This window comes from Passer montanus, unplaced genomic scaffold (genome assembly GCF_014805655.1).
Source record: "Passer montanus isolate IOZ18808 unplaced genomic scaffold, ASM1480565v1 scaffold107, whole genome shotgun sequence".
NCBI lineage: Eukaryota > Metazoa > Chordata > Aves > Passeriformes > Passeridae > Passer > Passer montanus.
Genome location: NW_024357281.1, coordinates 361,461 through 388,478, shown reverse-complemented (window position 1 = coordinate 388,478; position 27,018 = coordinate 361,461). Strand labels below are relative to the sequence as shown.

At 38.4% G+C, this 27,018-nt stretch overlaps 1 protein-coding gene across 2 annotated transcripts in view; it reads left to right on the top strand.

Moving 5' to 3' along the window:
• The window catches only part of DROSHA (drosha ribonuclease III), a 75,257-nt gene extending 49,713 nt beyond the window's left edge, over window positions 1–25,544 (top strand). For both annotated transcript variants that reach the window (XM_039721919.1, XM_039721908.1), the window contains 12 exons: window positions 47–146; window positions 2,463–2,565; window positions 5,626–5,696; window positions 6,764–6,808; window positions 9,591–9,748; window positions 11,395–11,500; window positions 15,048–15,189; window positions 16,159–16,241; window positions 16,355–16,458; window positions 18,452–18,544; window positions 19,400–19,446; window positions 22,364–25,544. In XM_039721919.1, the coding sequence (XP_039577853.1) occupies window positions 47–146; window positions 2,463–2,565; window positions 5,626–5,696; window positions 6,764–6,808; window positions 9,591–9,748; window positions 11,395–11,500; window positions 15,048–15,189; window positions 16,159–16,241; window positions 16,355–16,458; window positions 18,452–18,544; window positions 19,400–19,446; window positions 22,364–22,494 (1,183 nt within the window). In that variant the 3' untranslated portion in view covers window positions 22,495–25,544. The remainder of the gene's footprint in view (window positions 1–46; window positions 147–2,462; window positions 2,566–5,625; window positions 5,697–6,763; window positions 6,809–9,590; window positions 9,749–11,394; window positions 11,501–15,047; window positions 15,190–16,158; window positions 16,242–16,354; window positions 16,459–18,451; window positions 18,545–19,399; window positions 19,447–22,363) is intronic.
• Window positions 25,545–27,018: the final 1,474 nt, after the last annotated feature.

Genomic DNA, 27,018 nt, shown 5'->3' with positions numbered 1-27,018 from the left:
TTTAATCACATGCTAACAGCATCTGGTTTGCTTTTTGTTTTGCCAGTGTCCACTTATACTACCTGTTCCCCACTCTAGAGGAAGGAGGGTTAGCTACGTACCGCACTGCCATCGTACAGAACCAGCACCTGGCCATGCTGGCTAAGGTACAGCTCTCTGTGTCTCTGTGTTTGACATCCGTGGGTGCAATACTGTAAGTGTCTGGTCTGCTTCTTGTGGGAGCTGCCTGCTTTGAACATAATTTTCTTTGCTGTGTTTTATGTAAAAGATTGGGGATGCAGGAACCCTTATCAGTTTGAAAGTAGATTTTAAAGATAAAGGAAAACTTTATGTTTTCTCCAAAGCATGCTTTTGGGAAAAGTGATTTTTGCAGGCATAAAGTTTTTAGCCTTTGTTGAAGGTGTGCCTATACTTGCCTTTAATTTGCACAAGTAATGAAGCTGACAGTAGAACTTCAGTGAAGAAAAATAATCAAACTTATAAACATGTTGTTTATAGGAGAATGTTCTGATAGAATATGTAGGGAGAACATGGCAACAGGAACTAGAAAATAAGGGGGGGGAAATGGCGGTCATTTTCAATATGCAGTCATTTTCAGGTCCACTGTAGACTGGCAGATTAGTCAGCAGTATATTAAACAGCATTTTGGAGAAGAGTTGTGTTATGCCCTAGGAAAAATTAAGTTGCCTTGGAATTTTATTTAATTTAGTTCTGTGAATGACGGAGTTTTTTGTATTTCTATATATGATTCTGGTGTATGGTATTATGATACATAAAGTTGATTTGATCTATTCATAAATAGGTAGGTATTCCCTTATTCATTCTTAATTTTGTTAGCTTTTTTTAACGAACAGTCTGAGACTTTCTGATGTAATTGATTATGCCACACATGTGCACACACTGTCCACTGTGTACTGCTGATAGTTTTCAAGAGGCTCTTTTAATCTTTCCTCTCTGTAATCACGCAGTGCCCTAAACAAGCTTATCCGGTCTTGGGATTTTGGCAAAAACTGCAGGGTTTCTAACATATCATCTTTTTTCTCAGCTCTCAGGAGAGGCTTAGGGTAGGCAGTGAACAGAATAATTTTCTTCCACATCTTTCTTTATTAATTTAGATAAGCATGAATTGATTGAAACATTTCACATCAGGGCTTGTTTACAAATATGGTATTGCCTGACATTTGAATTAATTATACTATTTTTAAATCTTCATCAGAAAAGCTCATATATTCTTCAAGTCTATTCATAGTCTTTATCATTGTACAAGAACAATTTTTGAAATTTTTTATTACAATATTTTAAAAACTGTAGATGCAGCTGTAAATATTAGATTTACAGCTAATATATATTCCCAATATATTCCCAGTATATTCCCAATTTTCCTCTCATGTGTCTTATATGAAGTTCCTTGTTTCATCCCCTGCGGTGTCATGTTGCATTCAGTTCATTTCATATAATTCTCAGCCTCTCAATGTCTCTTGAACTTCTGGAATGCTGTTCATAACTAAGAAGCAAATGATGAGTATAAGAAGTTGAAATTTTGTATAAAACAATTAATATCCTGCTCTTATGTTGACTCTAGGAAGTGCTCGCAGTGCATTATGAAGTGTGATGGAACACTGTCAGTCGTAATTCACAGTGTTCTGGAGCAGTGAACAGGCTGCCATTCATTGAAAATGGAAAACTCTCTTTGGCAATTGAAACATGCCAAAATGTCTAAACCATGCATCTCAAACAACTTAGTCTTCAGCTTTACCTCTTAAATATACTCTGGGAGGATGAAGTTAAAAGTTAACAAGAAATTAATCAGTAGAAACTTACACCTAGCTGGGAAGAGCCTGTTCTCATAGAAACTTTGCAAGATGCATGAATTTCTTCTTTAAAAATCCCAATAATGATTTTGTGTCAAAAAGACAAATATGTAAGAAGAATCTAGGAGCTCTTGCTTGCATTTCTATAGCAGAATTATCATGTATTATAGAAAATATCTAGCCTACTGTCTGAGATTTTGACTGGCAAGCAGAACTCAAGTTCAGGCAACAGAAAAGTGTTAATGATGCACTTTTGAAAGGACAAAGGAAGCTAGGTGGCACTGCAGATTAAAATATGAGCTTTCTCTTGCAGTGCCCAGAGGCTGCCACCTGTTGATGGTCTTAGAGGGGAAAGCCAGATGTTCACTGGATTGTGTCTACCAGAGTTCCTATTCCTCACTGTTCTGCTTTAGTTTCTTTTGGTTTGATAATTCTAGTTTTTCCATGGTATCAGACTCCAGTTTTTACCTCTGATAAACAAAGGAATTTTTTTATTTTAGCCTGTGTCTAAACTGAAACTTTGGAGAAAAGCTTCATAGTTCTTTCAAACCTAGTAGCTGCATGATGACAGTGTAATTGAACTTTAGTGACTAAACTGGTACTCTTGTACTTCTAAAGCCATGGTTTTCACTCTTTCTACATATTTTGCAGAAGCTGGAACTAGAACGATTCATGCTCTATGCTCATGGTCCAGACCTTTGCAGGGAGTCAGATCTCCGCCATGCCATGGCCAACTGCTTTGAAGCCCTAATAGGTAACGTGTTTGCATTTGTGTGTGCAGGCAGATACGTTTTTTACATGTTTGTGTGCCCTGTTGACTGTGATGGAGGAAATGTGGGCCTGTTGAGCAGTGCTGGTAGGAGTAGGCAATAGTAAAGCTTCTTGCATCATCTCTGTCCTTTTCCCTCTCCTGCACATACGCCACGTGTATAAACAAGACTGTGGTAGGAGTAGGCAATAGTAAAGCTTCTTGCATCATCTCTGTCCTTTTCCCTCTCCTGGGAGGGGGAAATACACATACACCATGTGTATAAACACGACCATGTAGTACAACCATGAAAATCTCATATTCCGTATCCTGGCTCCCACACACTGGAGGTGAAGCCATTTCATGTCACTGCAGCACTCCACCTCTCCTTTGCCAACATGGCATGACACCTGCCCCCTGTCTGAGGGGAGCAGCTCAGTCGCCATGGCCTGGCAGAAGATAAGCAGGTTCACTGCTTCCAGTAGTGCTTGAACAGACCTGCAGCCTCAGCCCTGAATTCTAGCAGCAGCTTGCTGAATGCATCAGGCACTCCCAACTGAGTCACCAGACTATTTAATCTGTGCCCTGCTAGCATTCTGTGAATTTGCAAAGTAAATGCCTTTTAGTCTTTGCATTTTTCTTACAGGTAAAAAGCATGGTAATATGCTGGTGTAATAAAGCTACTCTCTAGCTAAAGGTGAAGGAGAGTTGTGTCAAATTTGCAGTTGAGCACTAAGATGCGGATTAGTGGCTGGCTGCTCTGGTCTATAGGTTTATATTGCAGAGGAAATCAGGGCCTGACCACAGTTATCAAGCCAGGAGGGTGAAAATCTCATTGGTTACATCTGCACAAGCTCTGTTTTAAATAGCATATTTTTATGAACCTTTACTTGTTTGAGTACACGAGACAAGTTAGTCTCACTGGCTTGACTTCATGTTCATCGAGATGTACTGTACAAGTTACTAGCTATGGGAATGATTTAGCCCTGATGCAGGTCTTTATGTACTACATGAGCTCCTAAAGCATTTTGTCCTGCTTTGAAAAATAGATCATAGTTGGCTTAGATGTCAATAGTTCTGTGCATTCTGCCTTGGGCCAGATTGCATTTCCTCTTATCAAGAAATAAGAGTTTTCTTTTTAACTCTGTTTTGCTTTCCATGAATGCTTTGATCTTTAATTTAAAAATAAAAAGCAAACAGAACAGGAACACTAGATATGTATCTGTGTCTTTGTTCATAGGCTTCAGCTTGTCTAGGATGTAGTGATGAGAACTATTTGGCAAGCATTGAGATTTGCTGAGAGAGCAGGCTTGCTGTTTAACCTCCAATACTAAACTGTTCAGCAAGTTAATTGAGCAATAAGATTTTGTCAATGCTGTAGCTAAAATGTGGGAGCTTGTTAAGAGACTATAAAAGTATATATAGGTCTGGAACTCCTACTTGAGGCTCTTTTACAAAGTCTGGTGCTTCCTCACAAAGTCCCTGTGATGAACATAAACAGAAGTATGAGCAGGCTGCCTAGGAATTGTTTAAAATCTTGTGTTCTCATAATATTCCTCTTCAAGATTAGTCTTATGTTTATAACTGTTCTTTGAAGAGTCCAAAGAGTAGTTGACCTAGTGAGGAATCAAAGAGGAAGAGAAAGGCAAGGCAAATCATGTTCTTCCTGTATGTGGGAGCACACACTCACTTTCTCTGTGTTCTTGATGTAGCTGTGTATTCCGTTTGCTTTTATGCTTACAATAACAAGTTTGAGATTTTCAGAAGTTCTCCTGTAAAACATTTCAGAAGCCAAAATGTAGATACTAATTTAAGAAATGCCTGTGCAGATACAGAGTATATCAGGTACACCAAAAAAAAAGTTAAGTTTTGCAGAGCTTGTTACTGATGGTCATGTGGAGAGAGCTAGTGGGGGCTGTGCATGAAGTTTAAAAAAAACCAAACGTGGTCTTCAGAAACTGAGATGTACAGAGATGCCCTTTTCAGCTCAGACAATAAATTATGATGATACCAATAAGGAAGCATGCTCCAGGAAGACCTTGATCTTTGCAATAGTCCTGATGCATTGTTTATATGCAGAGTGTAATCTTGTTGCAAGTATAGAATAAATGGTAATTGTTTGCTAGTTATTGAAATGTATTTCATGGGTTTCCCTGTCTGCAAATGTTGTGGTTTATCCTCAGCCAGCAGCCAAGCCCCATGCAGTGCTCGCTCACTCCTCCACCGGTGGGATTGAGGAGAGAATCAGAAGGATAATAGCTGGAAAAGTCATGGGTTGAGATAAAGACAGGAAAACAAAAGCTGTGCACACAAGCAAAGCAAAACAAGAAATCATTTCACTGCTTCCCATGGGCAGACAGCTGTTCAGCCATCTCCAGGAAAGCAGGGCCCTGTCACACATAATGGTGACTTGGGAAGACAAACACCATCACTCCTAACATTCTTCTTCCCTCCTTCTTCCCTGCAATTTATACACTGAGCATGATGTCATACAGTCTGGAATATCCCTTTGGTCAGTTTGGGTCACCTCTCCTGACTGTGTTTCCTCCCAGCTTCCCAAGCACCCCTTTGTCTCCTCTCCAGTGTGGCAATACCTAAAGCAGAAAAGGCCTTGACTCTGTGTGAGCCCTTCTCAGCAATAACAAAAGAATCTTTGTTTTATCAACCTCTGTCCAGCAAAAATGGAAAACATATCCCTGTACTAGTCACTGCGACGAAAATGAACTCCATCCCAGCTGAAACCAGCATAATTGTCTAGTTAGTGTTTACTGAAAAGTACTTCTGGAAATAGAGGTTAATTTGTATAAACTTTGCTCTTTGGATGAATAATTTTCTATCACTGATATAATTATTTCAGGTTTTTCTTTGCATTTTATGACTGTTGATTTACGCTGGTGTTTAATGTGCTTTAAATTTCTCCAAAAAATAGGTGTTGCTACAGAAAGCATGCATTTAAAAATTAATATGTTGGAGATGAAGTCCAAGATCTTTGACTTTCTCATGCTTAGTAATTTTCTAAGTGCTAATTGCATTATTGACCTTTGACATATTGGTCCTCTCATGTAGGAGCTGTTTATCTAGAGGGAAGCCTAGAAGAAGCAAAACAATTATTTGGACGCTTGCTCTTCAATGAAAAGGTATTTATGTACTTACATGATTTGATTTCCAGTTCAAAAATAACTTGATGTGCTTTCGTCTCCATTGTTTTACTTAAGGATCACAAATGAACAGAAATACTCTTTTATGCAGTTCCTGGAAATTGAATTAGGACAGCAAGCCATACTGATCCAGGCAAAAAAAAAAAATTGTGTTTTCTCAGGTGTGCTTTGGGTTGCTCGGCTTAGGTAGGGAAAGGGTGGCTGGTGTGGGAAACCTGGCAGCTTCCATTCAAAGTGCTGCTCTGAAAATATACATGGGTGCTGCAGTTCCAGGTGTTTGGCTCTGAGGGAATGATGCACATGTCGAACAGATATTCTGTTTCATCAATTAAATCATCCTACCCTAAAAGCTTTAAACGTATATTTGGAGGAAAAAAAATAGGAGGGTGTTTCATCCAGCATTTACCCAATTGCACAATTACAGTGTGTAAGAATAGATCAGGCTGTATCTTAGATGGCTGTTAGTTAGAACTTGTGCTGTGTAAAAGTGAAGGAAAGCACCCACCGCTGGGATAGCACACGTGGCAGTGTGAGAGGATGAATTGCATATTATTTTCCTTCCTTTAAGTCTTTGAAATGACAAGCTTATTAGAAATAAAAGTATTTGGAAGCCCATTGTAACTCACTGTTTATTTGCTGCTCGGTGGCTGTAGTGAAAAAAGCCTTCGTGAAACAGAAGAAAATAAGTGGAATTTTTTTTTCTTTTTCTGTCCTCTCCTTTGAAGAAGTCAAACTTGCTACTGAAGAGTACTTGCAAATAAAGTTAGTCCTGAGGCTTAAACAAATCTTTTTCTTCCTTTAACCACTTTTTATGTGGTTCAAGGATTTTTCCACCTCTTTGACACAAGCTAATTGGGAGAACTACAGGCAGTTTGAACAGCAAATACACGATTTTAAAAATTAGTTTGCCAGCACTATTGAATTTGCAATAAGCAGAGTCAGCATCTGAAATAGTTCAGTATTTCAAGTAATGACATTTTATTTAGTACTGTGGAATTTGTTAAATGACTCCCTTGAGCATTAAAGGCATCTCTCAATGTTTGCAGGACCTGCGGGATGTATGGCTTAATTATCCACTACACCCACTCCAAGTAAGTGTATCCCTTTCTGTAATAAATTTCACAGTTCTGTTTTATTTTCAGGGATGCTTTTCCATAGGTTTCCATTGTGATGACGTCTCAGAAATTGTGCTAAAGAGTAGCCAAAGGAATATATATATGTTTTCCTTTGTGTTTGACTTGTGATTTGTTTGGTGTTTTTAAACAAGTAGTGAGTTTTTGCCTCTCTGAGAATTAATCATTCACCTTTCCTTGGCTCATGTCTGTTGTATAACTGTTCTTGTACAGTAAATCCAATGAGAGGTAATGTTTTGACAGCTTCTTGTTTGTTTTCTCAAAGTTGAAGGAAAAGGGTGCAAAACCAATCTATGAACATATTTTCTTAACCTGAAATTAGGACTGAAACCTTAATAGTAGGAAGGCACATTAATTGAATGCCATAGAAGTTTTTATTTGATGCTATTTTGATTTTGTGTGTTTGTGCCCATGCAATGATAGCGTGGTTGTTTCAGTGATTCCAGTAACTTTAATACCATGTAAAGACAAAAATTGTGAAGGTGTGTGAAGGCTAAATTATCTTCCATGTATCAAAGGCTGCAAGTTCACAAGCTGTGAGTTTATGAGGCTGAAAGTTGGGAGATTGATGTCCCAGTCTGTTCTCCTTTACTGAATTCTTGAGCAGACATAGAGCAAGTCTCAGAGCCTCTCTGCACTGTGTCTCCTTGTCTTCAGTGCAAGCAGGAGTGTGCAGGGGTGCTGCAAGAAGAGCAGTACATGCACAACAAACAAAATCTTCAGCAACAAATCAGTGCATGTGAAGAATTTTTACAACCACATCCCTCTGAGTATAAATACAAAGTACTCTTAATGGAAGATAACATTTTGAGATTCAGCACTAGCTGTCCTGTGTGGTGGCACACGCAGCTCCAAAGATTGTTCTTGCTATAAATTTATTTCTTTTCTCTTATTTATTTTAACCTTTTCATCCCTGCTTTCACAAAGACTTGCACTCTTGCTTAGAAATTAGCAAGTCATTGTAGGAAGCTTATAAATTCTTACTACTACTTGGGCTTGTGTGATAAAAATTGTTCTCTTCCACATCCCAAAAATCCTAGGAGGTTTTGCCAGTATGTGAAACACAGGCAGCTCGGACTGGCCTTTTGGCACAGCTAGCCTGAAAAATGGTGTTTTTAAAAATTACTAAAAATCACTGTAACAATATACCAAATGAGATCCAAATCAATGAAAAAGAAAACCTCTGGGTAAGATAACAGAGTTATAGATCTTCAGTTCTATGTATTTAGCAGTAGCCAAGTCTGTAGAAATGGTTTAAAAAATAATTAGTGGTCATCTGGATACATAGGGATTCTAGAAGGTGTCAACATGTAAAGATGAGTCCTGCCTCACACATGTATGGGAAGTTTTAGGAGACAAAACAGCATGTGATAATGCAGACAATATTGTCTGCTGGGTTTCCTGAGAGGCTGTTGGAAAGACAGTCAGGAAAGGCTTTTAAATTTTTTTTTGGTTTTTTTTAAGAAGCAATAAAAAAAGCAACTCCAATGAAAAATGTCAGTCCCTACCAGATTAAAAGGAATGGCTGAAACATAAGAAAGGGAGAACAGGAGTGAAATGACCACATCTTGCAAGGAATGGTGATCACTGGCAGATTTCCCTTGGGATCTTTGCTAAAGTACAGGCTGTTCTCATTGACAGCCTAGGGAAGAGGATGAGCAGTGAGGTGGCAGTTTGTTGACAGTACCAAATTATTTCAGGTAGCAGGGACAACAGCAGACTGAAGAATTGCACTCTGGTTGTGAGAATGCAAGGGTGTCTCACTGTGGAGTTTAAAAAAGCAGAAGAAATTCTGTGTAGGCAAATAGGAAGGGCTGTGCAGGATGAAGCAAAAAGCAGTCTCAGCTCCACATGCAGCTGAACTCCAAAATGACAATTATCACCCAAGTGTGGAATTTTGGTGCAAGGGTATGTAGCTCTATGAAAGTGTGGCCTGAACACTCTGTACAGAAAAAAGACAAATTGAATGTAATCAATTAATAGAAAAGGGGCAGACAAGAAAACAAAAATTATCTCAATGCCCGTTTAAAAACTGTGGTTATTCTTACTTTTCTTTTAGGCATCCTCTTCTGGATAATTCCTCCTCTAAGACATATACCAAAGAGATGCTCAGAATGGGTGGAGGAAATGCTTAAGCCATTTCCCAGCTCCACAAAGGCATTTAACAGTGTCATCACAATAAAGACATCAGACAAAAAACTGATAAGAAAAGATATTGACCCAAAGCAATAATTTTAATTTTCTTGTGTTAGTGTGCCCTTTTGAATTTCATATTTAAAGTATTTATTCTTGATTTTTAATACTTAAAGAAAGTGGAAGAAATTGATTTGGGTTTTGTCTCATCTTGACATGCTGTCAGTCTGCCAGCCCTATTCTAATAATTTTTTAATCTGTTGCTCAGTTGCAAACAATGTGATCATGTTAGAAAATGCAGAAATATACAATTGTACATGTTTTGTGAAAGTTTGTATTATGCTACAATGAATCCACATGTAGAGACATACAAGTGATGTGTTTAAATGCCTCAGCTGTTAAAGAAGCATACCTCAGAGCTCATATCTTCCTTGAGTGGTAATTATTCAAGACCAAAAGGCAGAGGAAACGTGGTTTTCTCAGTTCAGCTGTCCATGGAACTTGTTCATTGTATACTTTGCCCTTGATTTAAAGAAGGCTTGCTTTTCTCCAAAAATTTCTGCACCAGTCTGAGTTTGTCATTATTTACACTTCATTTTTCTTGCAGCTGCAGGAGTCCAATACTGACAGGCAACTCATTGAGACCTCTCCAGTTCTTCAAAAGCTTACAGAGTTTGAGGAGGCAATTGGAGTCATCTTTACTCATGTTCGGCTTCTAGCACGTGCATTCACTCTGAGGACAGTAGGCTTTAACCATCTGACTCTGTGAGTACATAGCAAGAGTCATCATGTAGCTCTGTTGGCCCTTCTGTTAGAGTATTCCAGATTGCCTAGTTTGTAAACAAACTCTGTTACATTTATTTCCTGGAACAGAGCAGCTATGTTCACAAGCCCACCTGGCTCAGTGTGCCACCTCTGACGGTAGTCAGTAGCAAATATCTTGGGAAAGACTGTAGAAGGTGTTAGAGACCTATCCTGGTGGTTTTTTTGAGCTTTCTGCATGACTGATATTTGTACATCGCTCTTGAGACCGTAGCAAAACATACCTGGAGGTACATTTGGGCAGAGAAAAGAAGTAAAATTATGCTCTTTGGTCCAAGCACAGCCCTTGTGTTCTGTTGCTTGCAAAGCTGTCAGGCCCTGTTTTCAAGTAAACAGTATTATAGAATATGCTGAGTTGGAAGGGGCCCATCAGGATCATCAAATCCAACTCCTGGCCCTGCATAGGATGCCCAAGGAATGCCATGTGCCTGAGAGTGTTGTCCACACACTTTCTCAAGTAAACAGTATTATAGAATATGCTGAGTTGGAAGGGGCCCATCAGGATCATCAAATCCAACTCCTGGCCCTGCATAGGATGCCCAAGGAATCACACCATGTGCTGTGACCACGTTGCTGGGGAGCCTTTCCAGTGTTAAACCACCCTCTGAGTGAAAATCCTCTTCCTGATATCTAACCTAAACCTGTCCTGACTCAGCTTCATGCTGTTTCCTTGAGTCCTGTCATAAAAGTGAAGAGATCGGTGCCTGTCCCTCCATTCCACTCTACAATGAGGTCTGCCCTCAGTCCCCTCCAGGCTGAACAAAGTGACCTCAGCTGCTCCTCATATGGCTTCCCCTCAAGACCTTTCACCATCACAGTTGCTCTCCTTTGAACACTCTCTAACAGCTTAATATTGTCTTTATATGATGGCACCCAAAACTGCCCTCAGCACTCGAGGTGAGGCTGCCCCAGCTCAGAGCAGAGCAGGACAATCCGCTCCCTTGCCTGGCTGGCCATGCTGTGCCTGATGCCCCCCAGGACACACTTGGCCCTCCTGGCTGCCAGGGCACTGCTGACTCTTGTTCAACTTGCCATTGACCAGGAGCCCCACGTCCATTTCCACAGTGCTGCTTTTCAGCCTCTCATTCACCACTCTATACACACCACTGGGGTTGTCCCAGACACAGAATCTGGCACTTGCCCTCATTAAACTTCATATCAGTGGTTACCCAGGATCTTGCATGAGTTTAAACCCTGATTGTTTTCTTTCTTGTGAATGGACGTTTTTCTCTGTTGAAGTATTGCATTCATTAGTTAATTTTCTTAAAACAAGTTTGAGATCTTATCCCAGTACAGATTTGATGTTAACTGCTCTTCTCCTTCATTTAGTCTGTGATCTGTAATCTAATGATTGCATTTATTTGTAACTATCCCGATTTGCTTCTTGCCTGTAAGATGGTGTTACTACAGTAATGAGCTGTGTTTTCATCTCACCTGATTAACACTGAAAAATTGTCTTAAATGTGTTTGGAAATGAGCAAGGCTCACTTTCAGATCACTCTTCATTTTAATTTGTGTGAGCATGCTGGTTTTGGTTTTTTCCTCATGAGTGCTTATTGATTTTGCTGCACTGATGTCTCATTTTTCAGAGGCCACAACCAGAGGATGGAATTCCTGGGTGACTCCATAATGCAGTTGGTAGCCACAGAGTATTTATTCATACATTTCCCCGATCATCATGAAGGGCACTTAACGGTGAGACTGCCATCAATCATATTCTCCATAAGAGCAAGAGTGGGATGGAGACCGAAATTATCGGAACAACCAGTGAATTGTTCTGAGTTTGATTAATAGAAGAAGCCTCAGCAACCACTGCTCTTAATAAGGCTTTGTTAATTTTAAGTCATGAGTACTGCAATGAATAGAAAATGGTGATTTATGAGCCCACTGCAATAATTTATGTTCAGTCTGTGACATGGATCAAAAATTTTAAAGATGTCAGCAATGAAATTGAGGACTAAGACTAGTTCTTGTTTAAAGATGGATGTCTTAAACCATTTATTTAAATAGAAGTATCACATGACTTTTTTTTATTCCTGTCTTCTAGTCTGTTGAACATGCATACAGACAGCGTTATACATCCTGATAAAAAGTTTTTACAATTTGTTTTAGTCAGGTTTTCCTCTTGTCTTGACTCTGGACTTCCTGAGGTACCTTCTGAATTTAATTTTAATATAGTTATAGTCATCTGTTGATTGCTATAGCCTTTTAGGCTCTCTTTTCTGAGCTTTGAACAACTAAGTTTGGGGACCTTTCAACAATTTACCGTATTTTAAACACAACATGATAGTTTAAGTAGTTTTTTTTCCTGATTGATGCATTTAGCTCTGCAGCTGGAAAGTTGTGGCTTTGTTTGAAAGTAACAAATTTTTTTGGGCTTACTAAATTTTCTTAGTTTAGTTGATCAGCAAAGCAATACATATATCAGGAATGTGAGTCAAGTTTTCTAGTTAAAGTTAGGAACTAGCTGAATTTTACTGTGGTTTCCTCAGATCAATAAAGGCATGACAATGCTAAGTCTCTAGCAGGCAATGTGTTATCAAGAATATGATTCTTGAATCTTTTGGGGTAAAGCTGTTTACAAGAGGAAAAGAAAAGTACATGCTATGAATCAAAGTTACTTGAATTTTTCTTCACCATTTCCTAAGTTTCAATTATATTTGTGTGGGTTCTTCTGCACCATTGAGGATACAGGATATAAAGCCTGGTGGGGTTTTTTGCTTTCTACATGACTTTTAAGAATGTAGGCATCCATGGTCTTATAATTCTTGCAAGAACTATTTGGCCAAAAGGATATGGGATGTTGCTGTTAATGGATGTAAATGCCCAGAACAATGATTAGAATGTCTTTTTGTTGCTTAATGTAATGATTAGTGAGTTGGAAAGTACAAGTTGCACACTTCAGTTTTTAGGCAAAACTGAAAAGTTAGAGTGGAGTGGATGCTTAAAACACATAAAAATACGAAGAAGCGGGCAATGCCTAAAATAAAATTTGAACTGTGGAGACGTGTTCATGTGTAGAGAAAAAGAAAACTATCTTAAAATGTTTTTAAATTTGATGACAAAGACATCTGAGAAAGGAGGCTGATGAAGTGGAATCTGAAGAGAAACTGCAAACGCTATAAGCTCTTTCTCCTGTCATCTGGGAACATACTGAAATTTGAAGTAATAATAGAACATCATTAATGGTGTCTGGTGTGTTGAGGGCAATTTTGGTCAAGGATTCTACTTGACTGGCAATGTAGTAGCTTCCCAGTTGGAGTGATTACTTGTGGAGAGATGTCTAAAATAACTATACTTAAGAAAAAGAAAGGAGAACATAGTCTCATCTACATACTTGGAGATAGCCAAATAATGTACCAGAAGAGAAGCAGACATTTTGTTGAATGTTGGAAGATACAGCTTCTCCAGTACTGAGTTATGGATGCATTCTTCTGCTACAGTCGTGAGTAGTGGTATGTTGGGTGAAGATGGAAGAATTAGGAAAAAAACTGCTTTGTAATTAAAATCAAGCTCCAGTTGAGCATATCATGTATCACAGCATCTGCAGTGACACAGGCTGTGTGTTACCAGTGTAGAGACTAACTCTAAAAAAGCTGCTGGAAAAGCACAGGGTCTGTGTCTTCTCTGTATCCTTAAGAGGAACTGAGTTTCTTGCCTGATCACACTTGTAGAGGAGTCAAATTCTAATATAGAGCAAGTTGATAACCACAGTGCTATGAGGATAACTGGACTTTTTTTTCTACCTCTAATTCACTGGGTAGTGTATATGTGGCTCTTTGTTTTATGATACTACTAATCATGATTATGGATCCCATCAAAATAAATAGTCTGCAAATGAAACAAAAGAAATCCTTCTTCTCCCATTACAAGAAACAGATTTTTGTCATGGGACACTGCACTTCTGTCTCATAGGTTACATATTAGGATACTGTAGTTAGCATATTACTGGGGAAAATATAGTTTATTTATCCTAAGGACATAAAAGAAAAGAATTTTGAAAATGAACAAGTAGTAAATGAGTTTAAACAGAGGTTAGGGAGAGAGCTAATAATACTATCTGCACTTTGCCTGGTTTACGAAGATCAGGTTATGAATATCTGCTTCATACATCATTGACAAACAAATTATGAACATACTGTTCTTTGTTTATCTGTTGTGAGAGATGAAGTATCAAGTGCAGCAAATAAATCTTGATTTTTCATAAGCTCAGTTGACATGCTGGAGCCAGGTAGCATATAACTTGTATCTAATAAGCCAAATGTGATATGGAAGACAAAAAAAGGAAAAAATGTGTGTGCAGCATCTCAGCTCTAGATTGCACATAAACTGTGGAAAAGAGACATTCTTTGCTTCTCACTCCTACCTCCTATAGTAGCTGTAACTTCTTTAATGCTGTTCCATTTAAAGCAAAAAAGCAAACAAGCAGGAAAAGCGCTGACCTCTCCAAAGGTTCAGAAATTCTCCCTAAAATTCCAAAATACTCCTTTAAGCTGTGTGGTAGTTCTGTGTCTTTGTTAGAGCTCTATGTTTAAGTAATCTGTCTGGAGCCAAGGTTAAGTATTTTCTTGTCACATCCTTGACATTGGCATATATGGAACATGTTAGGGCAGATCTGTGTCCAGGATGCATCGGCTCAGCTGTGCTGCCTTCTAGCAGAGCAAATAGTGCATACAGGCTGTCCATTGTGTATTTTTTTCTTTGGCCAAAAGAATGGAGCAGCTTCTTCATCTGCTCATTCTGAAACACTGAACTATCTTGCTTTAATGTTTATTTGTTTCAGTCACCACCTATTTATTTATTATTTGGTGGACACTGGGGGCTGTTCCATGGACTCCAGAATATTGTTTACTTACACTTTATGTGGGAAAATGTATACAACTGTGTATTACTTAAACTAGAAAACTACAGGTTAGCTGAGAAAGTACAGGACTTATGAATGGTACATAATTGCAAGGAAGCTCACAAATAAGCATTTTAAATGCATGACATATATACAGAAGTAATGTGTCCATAGAATAAGTAAAGATTGGTGAGAAGAATTGAAACAGAAAAAAAATCACCAGTAGAAAGAGTGACAGAGTGTGTCTCTATATAAATCACTTGAAATGTCCTGAATCAATAAACTGAGAAAGGTGAGAAACCTCAAGGATAAAAGTAACTTTTTCTCCCCAGCTCTCCTAGGTTTTGTAGTTTGTTATTGGTAATTGTTACTATGGAATGGAACTTCTTTCTTTTGCAGCTGTTAAGAAGTTCTTTGGTGAACAACAGGACACAGGCCAAGGTGGCAGAAGAGCTGGGCATGCAAGAGTTTGCCATCACTAATGACAAGACAAAAAGACCTGTAACTCTCCGAACTAAGACTTTGGCTGATCTCTTGGAATGTGAGTTAATTTGGTTATAATAACTTTGTATTTAATTACTTCCTTTTCCTTGGGGCTTGTTTAAGAAAGCCATTAGAAATCCCCTAAATCGCTATTAAAAATGTATGTTCAGGTTTCCAAATGATTTATGCCTATACCTCTGAAAGCCAGATTTTTGAAGACTAACCTAGATTTTTGAAGTCTGTATAAAAGCATGGAGGAGGCATAATTGCAAATAGAAAGTTGAAGGCTTAGAAATTGAGGGGTCGAGATGACCAGGTCAAAAGCATGTCTTCAAAGTTAAAGCTTATGCTCTGAGTTGAGCTATTTAACAGCAGTATCAGTGTTTAATTAGTATGTTCTTGACACTGTTGGAAGACCAGATAGTTCCTTCAGCAGGTGAATATTTCCATGGTTCATTTGTCTGCATTTGAGGAGGTTTTAAAATGGTTGCTCCACAAGAGGAAAGGCTACATGTAAATGAAATTATTTTTAGTCAATTTTTGGAAGTTTGTGCTGACTTCTTTCCCATGAAATGGAAACAGTAATAAATATTCTGCAAGGAAAGTTAATCCCTGTCTTGTATGTTTTGATGTATTTTCAAGCCATTCAGACCACTTGGCTTTTGCAAAATCCAGTAAACAAATGGAAATAGCACACAAACAGGAGTGATTTATATCTAAATTGTTTTATGGTACCCAGTAGTGATTTATTTTAAGTATTCATGGTCTCCTGGCTAAAATGTGAGATTAGAAGCAGAGTGTTGTTTCTAGCACTTTAAATGACTGGGTGGATTTGGGTAAATCACTTAATCTTTTGGTCAACTTGATTTTTATTTTTTCCCAAGTATGTAGGATAATACCCTCATCAGATCACTGCTCTGAAACATAATTGAATATGGCTTTAAAGCACTCAGAGATACTTGTTTCTAAAAATGCAAGCCAATAATACCCTCCTTGGAAGACTGACAGTACCTTTTTTTTCCCCCAGCCTTTATTGCTGCCCTGTACATTGATAAAGATTTGGAATACGTTCACACTTTCATGAATGTTTGCTTTTTTCCACGGCTAAAGGTAAGATCAGTCAGTTTCCTACTTTCCTGCCACTGTGTTTTAACACATTGTGGCATTTGAAATCCTTACTGCAATCTCTCAATCATAAAAGCATCTTTGTGCACTTTCTACAGGAATTTATTTTAAATCAAGATTGGAATGATCCCAAATCTCAGCTTCAGCAGTGCTGCTTGACTCTTAGGACGGAAGGAAAAGAGCCGGACATTCCTCTCTACAAGTAAGAGCAGGCTTCTTATGGATACCAGCTAATTATAAATCTTACTTGTATATGGAGCAACATGTGATCAATCACCCTGCATTTTCCCTGTAGTTTGCTTTTCTTGTCGTTATCCAAGCCCTATAGCCTTTCTTTATCTGAAGAAGGAAAATACTGTTTTCTAAGCCATAGGTGTTTAAGCCATTACAGGGAAGAGTTACTGAGCATTTTACCTTTACAGTTGTAAGGAGAAAATAGATTTTTTATATTGGAGTGGAGTATTTAATCGGAATATTTCTATATATTCTTTACTTTTAATGTAAAGAATAGCAGTATTAAATGAAAAGAGTTAAAGAAATGGTTGTTTTGTTATGAGGTCAAGATATTTCCATTCTATTCTCACTAACATATGAAGTTTCTTGATATTATTATGCAAAAATAATGCCTTATGTTATACCTGCCAATTATAGTCACTGTTTCTTATCCACAGTCAGGCACTGAAGGGCAATGCAAGTTTTGGACATTTTTCCTATGTGGCACAGCTGACAAATGTTCCCGTCTTCAATGACAGAGAGCTCAGGGCAGTGAACTTTTTAACTTGTACACCTCGGTTAGATACCTGAAGCTGGATGGGATAGATCTTCCTTTTCACTTCCACTTGCTAAATAGTGTAATAGCTGCTTCAAAAAGATAATAAATAATAAACCTTAGGCTGTATATTGCATCCATATCCATTCAATTAATGTAGGAAAGGGTGCAATGTTAGGCCCAAAAGAAGAGATAAAAGCTATGAAAATTCAAGGCTTGTGTTGTTGGGATTATTATATCAAAAAGATGTGAAGAATGAATGTATAAGTGCATCCATCACAGGTACTGAAGTAAGGTTTCCAATGCAGTGTAGCAGTTCAGTGACAGTGACACACACTGCACTGCAGAATGCCACCCCCTTAACACTGCAGCCAGTGCTCTGCAGGTCTGACTCCTCTGTCTGTGTGAGGGTTCAGGGCTTTATCTTGGCTGAGGGGAATGAATTCAATAAAAAACAATTTCCCATTTTTTGTAAAAACTACTTAATATCAAGTACCAAATGTTTGTTTTGTTTTGCTGTGATGATAAATTGATTTTTATCGTACAGCTCAGACCTAGTAATACGCTGTTATCTTCCTATTATCTTGTTGAATTCCTTTTCTCAGGGTTATCTGTTTCGCTGCAGTCAGTACTATTGCTTTTAAATTTAGGGTAGGTTTTATTTGCTCTTGTCACAGTGCATGGAGAGATAGAGTACTTTAGTTAGATACTTTAAAAATTGATGTGAAATTTGTGCTCCTTCTAAAAAGAAACAAGGTAGCAGACAGAACTTGATCTGAAAGTGGGGAGAGATTTGGGACAGCGGTAAGAAACTGCAAAAGAAGCAATTCATTGCACATCTAGGGAATTACCTTTTCCCTTTTAGATGGTTGTTGGTGTATGTCCTAGACTCTGGGTCAAATGGAAAGTTTGGTTTGTGAGAAACTAACTTTTCAAAGCTGATGGAAAATTTCTTTGCGCTGTGATAATTCAGTGTAGAGAACTACCATGTCTAATACAAAGTCCTTATAAAACCTTGCTACCTGCAAAACTCTCAGGGACTAAACTTCTAGTGCACGCATAATTGCATGGGTGTGTTTACTTGCAATTGCACAGCTATGCATAATTTATTACTTTATTACAAGTGTTTTCACAGTGTTTGAACACTTCATGTTGCAGTTTGCATTTTTGCCTTCAGGTTAAATAAAGTTTTAGTTTCCATGTGGTGCTCCTGAGTGAGCCTGGAGTAATAAATGTGATTGGTATAAATACTGTTCCAGTAATCTCTGGGTTCATGTGATCTATACAGACATCCTTCAACCCTCGCTCCACGCTTTGTTAATTGCACTAAATATGTTGACCAGACTGAAAGCTTGGTGAGCTATGTGTCACAACCAGATTCTGTGTTTTAATCCTCCCTGATTGAATAAAATATTTCTTCTTTCAGGACCCTGCAGACAGTGGGACCTTCTCATGCCAGGACGTACACAGTAGCTGTCTACTTCAAAGGGGAAAGAATAGGATGTGGTAAAGGTCCAAGGTATAGTAAAAAATTAATCACATAATGTTGGAGTGTGGTAGTGTCCAAAATTACTAGCCATGGAGATAGACTGTTAGTATGGTCTGATGTAGGAAAGGAAAGCTGTAGAGCCTTCTTCAAACTTCTCTGCTTTAGGAATACCTAATTACCTACCTTTAGGAATACCTAATGTTGGTTTAATTTTGGATCTTAAGCTTTTTTGGTGAACTTGCCTTCAAGGTGGCTGGCAATGGTAACTATTTGTGGCTTTTGGAGTAGTAACTGCAGAACAGCTTTCAGGAAATAGTATCTTTATCTTGGTATTTGCTCTTGGATTACTATGCAACTTACACTGGCAGGTTTAAGAGTGCCACACTATTACGATTTTTTTTTTTCCTGAGGTTACTACTTCTAGCCATTTTGGAATGGTTCAAAGAGTTCAAAGACTTCAACCATGAACCCCAAAAACCTCATTTTATGTTGTCAAATCTAGTGGTGGTATTCTAAAAATATCATTGCTTTTTTTAACATTCATGCATCTGTGATTTTGTTCCTTTTCTTCTCTCAAGTAAAAGCAAATGTGCAGACTTGATTTTGATTTATTTGAATTTGAAAGAAAAGCAAATGTAAATAGTGAAGAATGGACTGGAATATTTTGTTATTGTTACTAGTCTAAGTTAAGAAATACTCTACTGGAACTGTAGTATTATTGCTCACATATTTATGGAATGTCTGATATATCATACACTTACAAGTTGCTGGTTATCCAAAAAGTTTCATTACAAAAGAGTAACTAGTGCTTCACTTTGTCAGAAACTTAAGTTTATTCTGTACAGCTTAGATCTCATGTAACATGTTTTTGTTTGACTTTCACAGTATTCAGCAAGCAGAAATGGGAGCTGCAATGGACGCACTTGAAAAATGTAAGATATTTGGGCAACAGAGTATTTGTAATGTATTTCATTGTTCTTTAGTAAGACAAGGTGCAGATTTTGTGGGGGATAAGTTTTGAACAGAACACACATGCTAAGTGCTGTCAGCTTCTAAGTAGCAGGTTTTTCTCTTAGTACTTTCACGACAGTTTTGTAGCAGTTGAAGTTAATATGATCCCACCAGGTATTTGTTAATGGGAGCTGATCAGGTACAGAGGGTGCAACTTCAAGGGAACCCTGTACAGAAAAGTTTCATTGAGGTTTTTCTTGCTTATGCATGCAGTGGGATAAGACTGCATAGTCTTGGATGCTCGGGTTGTCTCACTCTTTAATTCAGGAGAGGAGGAAAGTGCAACCTTAGAAAATAAAATTTGATCCCAGATTATCAGTAGACTAGGTTAAAATCTAAGAGGCAGGTCCCCAACAATTTAAATTGATATTTATCTGTCAAGAAGGGCTAATATCAGCTGCAGATCCAGGAATCTGTGTATACATCTCTCTAAATTACATGCTGCACAGCCAGCATGAGAGCAGTCCTTCATTGAAATGTAGTCTGTGATATGAATGAGTGTGGGCAAGCTTCTTATATTAAATAACTTAGGCCAGTTGGGTTAAGGTGCCAGGTGTGGGTGTCCTGTAAGCAAATAGATTACAAGCATTTTGTGCAGCAGAAATTTTCTATTGAGAAGATCATAGGAAGTCTATTTCTTGCATTTCATTCAAAGGAAACACATGCAGTTCCTCAGATGTCAAAGGTTTTTAATCTGTTATCTCTGCATCTGGAAATTCAAGAGCTTAAATATTTCAGAAGGCAATGAATCTGTGTAGTTCAGATATGTTTTCATATCCATCTACTAAACATATACTTCTCAGCACCAGTAGATTTGACAAGTAGAAAAATGTAACTTCCCTTCTCTGCTGAGTATCCGCAAGATGTTACTGAAGTTTTCTTTGAGTGAATTTTCTTGTATCACCACTCAAGAGAGCTGTGAGTTTCATGGCCTATCAATCCAAGGACTTCACAGCTATCTTCTGACATATATATTTGTTTAAATACCATGGAACTCTAGAGGTCTGTGCTCCTGCTGCCCTTCAATTCAAAACAGAGCCAACTTTGAAGTTCGTTTCTCTGTGCCTTCCCAGTCAAGTGTTAATTGTCTTTTGGGATGGAGGTTACAAAGCCCTTAAGGGCCCTGTTGTATTATGTATATGGTGATGCAGTAGAGTTGTTTGGTTTGGTTTGTTTGTGGGGCTTTTCAATGCATATGTAGTTAACTTCAAGTGAAAGTGGTTTTCATATACCTATTTATATGATGTCCGTGATGAATTTGTTATATGAGTTTCCTTCTTGCCATCCTAAACATATTAGAACAGGTTGCTACCAAGCTGAGTTCTTAAAGAATCATGTTACAGGCACTGCTGAAAATCTGATTTTCATTTTATGGGGCACACAAGCAACAGAATATCCCAGAACTCCATTAAACAAAGCACTAGTGCTTTTAAAAACAGCAGCAATTTAAAACCAATTTTGTTTAGATTGCTTTCTGGTTTAAGTAAATATACTCTCCTATGCTCAAGTTGTAAATAACTGATGAATAAACCTTTTATTCCTGTAGTATGTATAATAAAGGGCACAAATTTCACTGGCCAATAAAACAAAGCAGTAGAAAGTTATTCTGCTATATCACAAACTCCTGCAGTTTATGTGGCTTCTGCACTGCATTCTCTAGCTGAGAATCCGTGCTGCCTGGGACCCAGAAAAACAGGAAAAAGCTTGATGCCAAGGTACTCCTCCCTGAGAAGCCTCAGCTGAATTCTCTCTCAGTAGTCAGCAAGAGAGAGAGCAGTCCTTTAGTGAGGCATCTACCAAATTTATGGCTTTAAAGGTCAGTGTAGTAACCTTTTGCATTCATCTCAGACTGGTTAGGTAGCCAGTGCTGATCCCAGAGTTGTGTGATCCCAGCAGGATTCACCACCAGCTGCAGCCTGTCACATACTGCCATCCCTTTGCTTTCTGACTGGCTGGAGGGTGCAGGTCTCCACAGTACAGACACATGTGGATGTCAGCACCCTGGTCATGCAGAAAACATCACATTCTGTGAGCTGTGCATTAAAGTGAGAGCAATTCCTTTCACTTACATAAGCTGTTCTTGCAGTCTCAGTACTAATGTGTACCTACACATCAGCCAATGGACAAATGCCTGAAAGCAGAAGCATCCATCTCCCCAGCTATTTCTCCATCACCTCAGCCTTGTCCAGTCTGTTTCAGGCAGTCTTCACTCATCCATGCTCTTAGACTACGCTAAGGCTGCCTTCTGGTACATAGCCAAGCATTAATTTTTTCAGGAACAGACTCAACTGTGTTCCATCCTGCTGCACTATTGCATTCCCATTATGATCCCTGCCATAGTGTGGGGCATACAGTTGATTCTGCATGTTCTAAAACAATAATAAAAATAATGGAAACATCTGTGCAATGTTTCCATTATTGGAAACCAGTGGCTCATACTTTCTGGAGTGAGAGCAAGACAAAAAACCCTGACAGCATTAACAGTAGTTTCACATTCATTTTTCAGCATCGACCACCTGTTGCTAAGGGAACAGAATGTAAAATCCAGGTAATACCTGGTCATGTCGCTATACTGGGATTTTATATTTTGTTTTTGTGAGTATATTAGATTTGGCAGTGCTTTGTAGCAGGAGAAATAGATGTAAAGAAATCATGAAGAAACCGAAGTCTTATGAAACAGTCCTGGTTTACTATGTATTATAAGAAATAAATGAGTAAAAATGGGAACAACATTTTTGCCCCCTTCCTCTAATAACATCAAAGTTTAAAACAAAATGAGCTGAGGCTTTCTCTGTTACCAGTTTGTTTATTAATGTAAAATATTTCTCCTTGTGTCAGATAACTTTCCCCAGATGGCCCATCAGAAACGGTTCATTGAACGGAAGTACAGACAAGAGTTGAAGGAATTGAGGTGGGAAAGAGAGCATCAAGAGAGAGAGTCAGAGGAGACTGAAGAAGCAAGGAAATAAAAGGAGGGCACAGAAGCAGTGGCATATTTACTTACTTAATAACTCTGACTGTGGCCTATGGAGACCTAACCTAGTTTCTTGCAGATGAATGAAGAGTGCCTGTTGATATCAAAAAGAAAATTGTAATATCTTCCTTTAAAAGTGTGTGCAAATGCAGTATTTCTTTAGTTTGGTTTTAAGTTTGGCTTTTTAATAAGATTTGGGTTTAATTTTTATGAAAAGTTGTTGATTATTTTTTATTCTTTTTACTGTCTTGTATGAAGTAATAAAGTATTCATTTAAAAGCTAATAGGAGGAAAAGCTGTTTAACAATTGTCTCCTATGTCTAAGTGCTGTGTTATCAGTGACCAGCCAAGTTATTGCATGAATTCTGCTGCGGGGTGGGGGAGGGAAGTATTATGAAAAACTGATTCAGCTGAGCACTTAGGCATGTACCTAACTTACGTTTTGCAGCTAAATTTACTTCTTGAGTCTGCTAAACCAGAGCTTTAAAGTTCAGGCTCTTTTTACAGAAAATAGTGCAGTAATTAAAAGGAGATACTCAGTTTTGCTTTGAACAGTGGATGTCACATCTGAAATGTGGTGCAGTTGTGTGTGGAAGATTGAGTAGTTTTTTTTTTAAATCACTGTTATAAGACTTGAAGGAGAAGATAATTATGAAGCAAGAGAATGGCAGTTTTTGTAGAGAATGTACATGTAGTTTACATTAACAAGTTTAGTTTCTTTCTAAGCTTCTTGTTCTGTCAGGCTGGTGTCTAATGGATTTCTTTGACAGGAAGATACCATTAGAAACTCTATATGGGTGCTGTTCCAGAGAGGTTAATTGAAAACAGTTTTTGTCAAAAGAAGGGCAAAATTTGTCGCCAAAGTGGTGTGCAGTTTTAAGTCACGCAGTTTCCTTGGGTTTTTTTGGTGTCTGTGGCTTGTATTAGACAGACAGATGTTTCTTCTATAAAAGCTCTGAACAGCACCAGAAATTAAAAATCCACTGTGTCTGTTGGTATTTTTCCCACTGTTTATCGGTGTTGTTTGTTCTTTTAATTTTGCTGCTTCAAGCCATTTATTTCCATTAAGCTGGTTCTCAGTTAATGCAGTCCCTTGGTAGGTATTGTGATTTTTCATCTTTATATTCTGATAAGCAAAACAGATTGAACCCTTGTTTTCCTTAGCTGCATGTTTTCTTCCTGAAAGAAGAACAGATCCTTTTTGGCCAGTCATTTAAGCATGTCCACATGTCCCACAGTTGTATGTGTTAAAATATGGGGCAGCATGGATGCACAAGTTTGGCCCAAGGAATTCTTGCCACCTCATGGAAGAAAACTTCTGCCTGACGGCCTCTCTGCACTGAGCAGCTTCCTCAGCAATTGTCTGAAGCACCTCTCTCTAGGTGTGGGATGGACATCAGGAGAAGCACTTCATTGCAGGTGCCAAAGTAGACACCAAATGAAGCTGAAAAATTCAGGCTACACTAATGTCTTTCCAAAGTTTCACTTCTGAGCTAATCAGTATGTGTATTTTCAGAAGCATACCTTTCTACACTTGCAATGTGAGATGCACTTAACTAAGGGGGGTTTTTTTACACTTGAGCCCACAACACTACCTCACTTCTTCCAGCTCTATGATTTGCCTTTTCCTAATGGATTGATGCTTAAAATCCATTTCAGAGGATGAGAGAAAAGGAAAAAACAAAGACATTCTCTAATATAGAGAGTGATAATAATGGAGGGAATAAAAACAAGGTAAAGGCAAGGAGCTGCTCTCTGCTGAATGCTGCTGCCATTTGACTTTTGAGAAGTGATTGTAACTTCTTTTAGCTTCAGTCAGTAAATAAAAGCTGAAATGCTTCTCAAGAGTAGGAAGCTTGGAAAGCACCAGCAAGTCCCCTGTCCACAAGGCTTTTGTATTTCAAAAATGTATTTCAAAAATGTATTTCTTTTGTATAATTGCCCATCTGCTTCTAGCAGTAAGATTAAATGGTGTGGTGCTAGAGGGTCAAGTGTAATTGTGTAAACCATTATTTTATTTTTCCCTCTTAACTGTGACCAGTTTCATATGTTTAATAAATAGAAAATGACTTCATTTTTAGGTGCATGATTGCTTAGCAAATTTTAGCGTATTTGACATCACCAAAGAACCCCAGTGGAATTGTTAGCTCATAGGTTTAACATTACTTTCATTATTCCTATATACAATTTCACTTTCCAGCTGTAAGACTGCAGTCTTATTAATAAATATTTTCATTAAATTAGATTGAATTTATCAGATAGGCTGTTTTGGGGGAAGAACCCAGGACTGTTCTTTTTTTCTTCTTTGATCCAGAAATTGCTTGGAAAAAACCAAACTTTTAAAATAATTCCTGCATTCCAGTTATTGCAGATAATGAGTTTTAGGCTTTCCTCAATAAAGTGTTGGTGATAACTGTGTTTTTACAAGTGGGCTATTTTCCCTTTTTTGCTGTGTAAGTGTGGGCTAGGAAGATTGCCTGAAGCAATTTTGTTTTCCTTGTCTTCAGAACAAAAAACAAAAAGTAAAAAAAAAAATCCTCTTTCCATTATTCAAACCGCAGTGTCTTTCTGTGTATGGACTGTAAAAGCAGTGGCTGTGAATGTTCCTGTTGATTTCAGGAGTTGTGTAGAATGTGAAATGTGAGCACAGTCCTTTACAACAGCCGCCAAGGAGGCCTCTTCAAGTTGCCTTGGTAAAAATTATCATTGCACTCATGCTAATCAGTGGAACATCTGTAGCTTATAACGAGGCAGGTTGTGCTGCTCCTTTGTAGGTGTGAGGGGGTCTCTGGTTTACTGATAAAGTCAGTCCTTTTTTGCTTCAGAGCCTGTTCTCTGTTATCTGAGCTAGAGGTTGTCTTGCAAGATCCACTGTCTTGAGCTGGGTACAAGTGATGAATAGAGAACAAGACTGGGATCTGTGTGAATCCAAAAGATCCTGAGAATATTTTTACTGTGAATATGTACAGAGCACTGAATAGAATTGTAGCTGATTTGATTGGGGATTTCAATCGAATTAACATAAAATTCATGATGTTATTTGTAGACCCTAAGTTTGCTTTGTAAGATTTCAGTTTCTGGAAGATTATTTAACAGCATTACTAAGAGAACCTCGGTCTCTAAGATTGTTGTAAACATCATTGCTAATAAAGTTTCCCAGAAAAGACTTCAGGCATAGTTGTTACTTGCTAAAACAATTTGGAAAGATCAAAAGGCAAATCCTGATCATCTGTCTCCCTACTTCAAAGACTCTGATTATATAGGCTACATATTTAAAAGAAATAAGTGGTTCACTTGTAAAAGTTTCTTTTTGGGGGAAGTTTGTAAAGCCCTGTAAGAGCTCAGGGAGTTGTTCATCTGCATCATTTACCACTGTGCATTGTCTTTGATGAGGATGGTGTTGCAACAGAAATTTCTGTGACCCGTACATCCACCCTGCTTCTTCCTCCTACCCACATCACAGATTCACATTTTTTCTGGGGCCCTAAGATTAAATCAGCTGCATGCTCCAGCTGTGCATATTTCTCTATCCATCAGGGAGCAGGCTTAGCTTAGAGGGCCTTTTCTTCACCTGCCTGCTACAGGTGACAAAGGGAGCACCTACTTGCACCCAGAGTCTTGCTAACTAAGTATATTTCCCTTTGCCTCAGTCATCACTGTATTCCTCAAAAGGATTTCAAAGCCTTTCCTGAATAAGGATATAAGTGATTTGCCTGTGACTTACAACACGATCATACCTGAAAGTGTCAGTTGTGTTGTTCTGTTGTTCTTCACAGTGCCTTTGTGGAGGGAGTATTCTGTTACTGAGATGAAAAGGATGAAATTGTCACTGGGGGCCAGGGCTCAGGATGTCTGTGGGAGGGCAGTGATGTATTATCCAGTGAATGCTTTAGTCTGTGGCTTTAGTATTGTCCTTGCAAGCCTGCTATGGTTCTCTTGCCAGGCCTGAGGGGGAAAAGGGAGAAAAAAGAGCTTGGCTGTGCAGGCTGGGCACTGACACCCTCATTGCCTTTTCCTGTGGAGACTTGGAAAGCAGCGATCAAGAAATCTGGGGACTCTACTATGAGGAACAGAGTCCAAACAGTGTGCTGCCTGTATACCTCTTTAGAATAAATAAATAAATAAAACCTTCCACTTTGAGCAGACATTTCAAAAGTCATCCATTAGCAAAGGACAGGCTCTTGAGCTGACAAATTGTGAACATTCGCTGGTGACAGAAGCATCAGTGGTCCAGAAGTGCTGCTGCAGTGATGGGTGGGTAAGTGTTTGTCACTGGAGGTAGCTTGTTACTTATTTAAAGATAGGGTTGGTGGTCAGGGGAACCCATGGGACCCCACTGATGCAAGCTCAGCCAACATTTCTAAAAAAAATATAAAGTTACTTCTTTCTAAAAAAAAATAAAGTTACTTCCCTGCAGGTTTCTTCCTTCAGTCATTTACTCTGTCAGAACAGTTCTGACATGGTGACCAGTTCTTGCTGCCAACTAGAATTACAATTCAGGTATTGCAGCTGTTTCCAG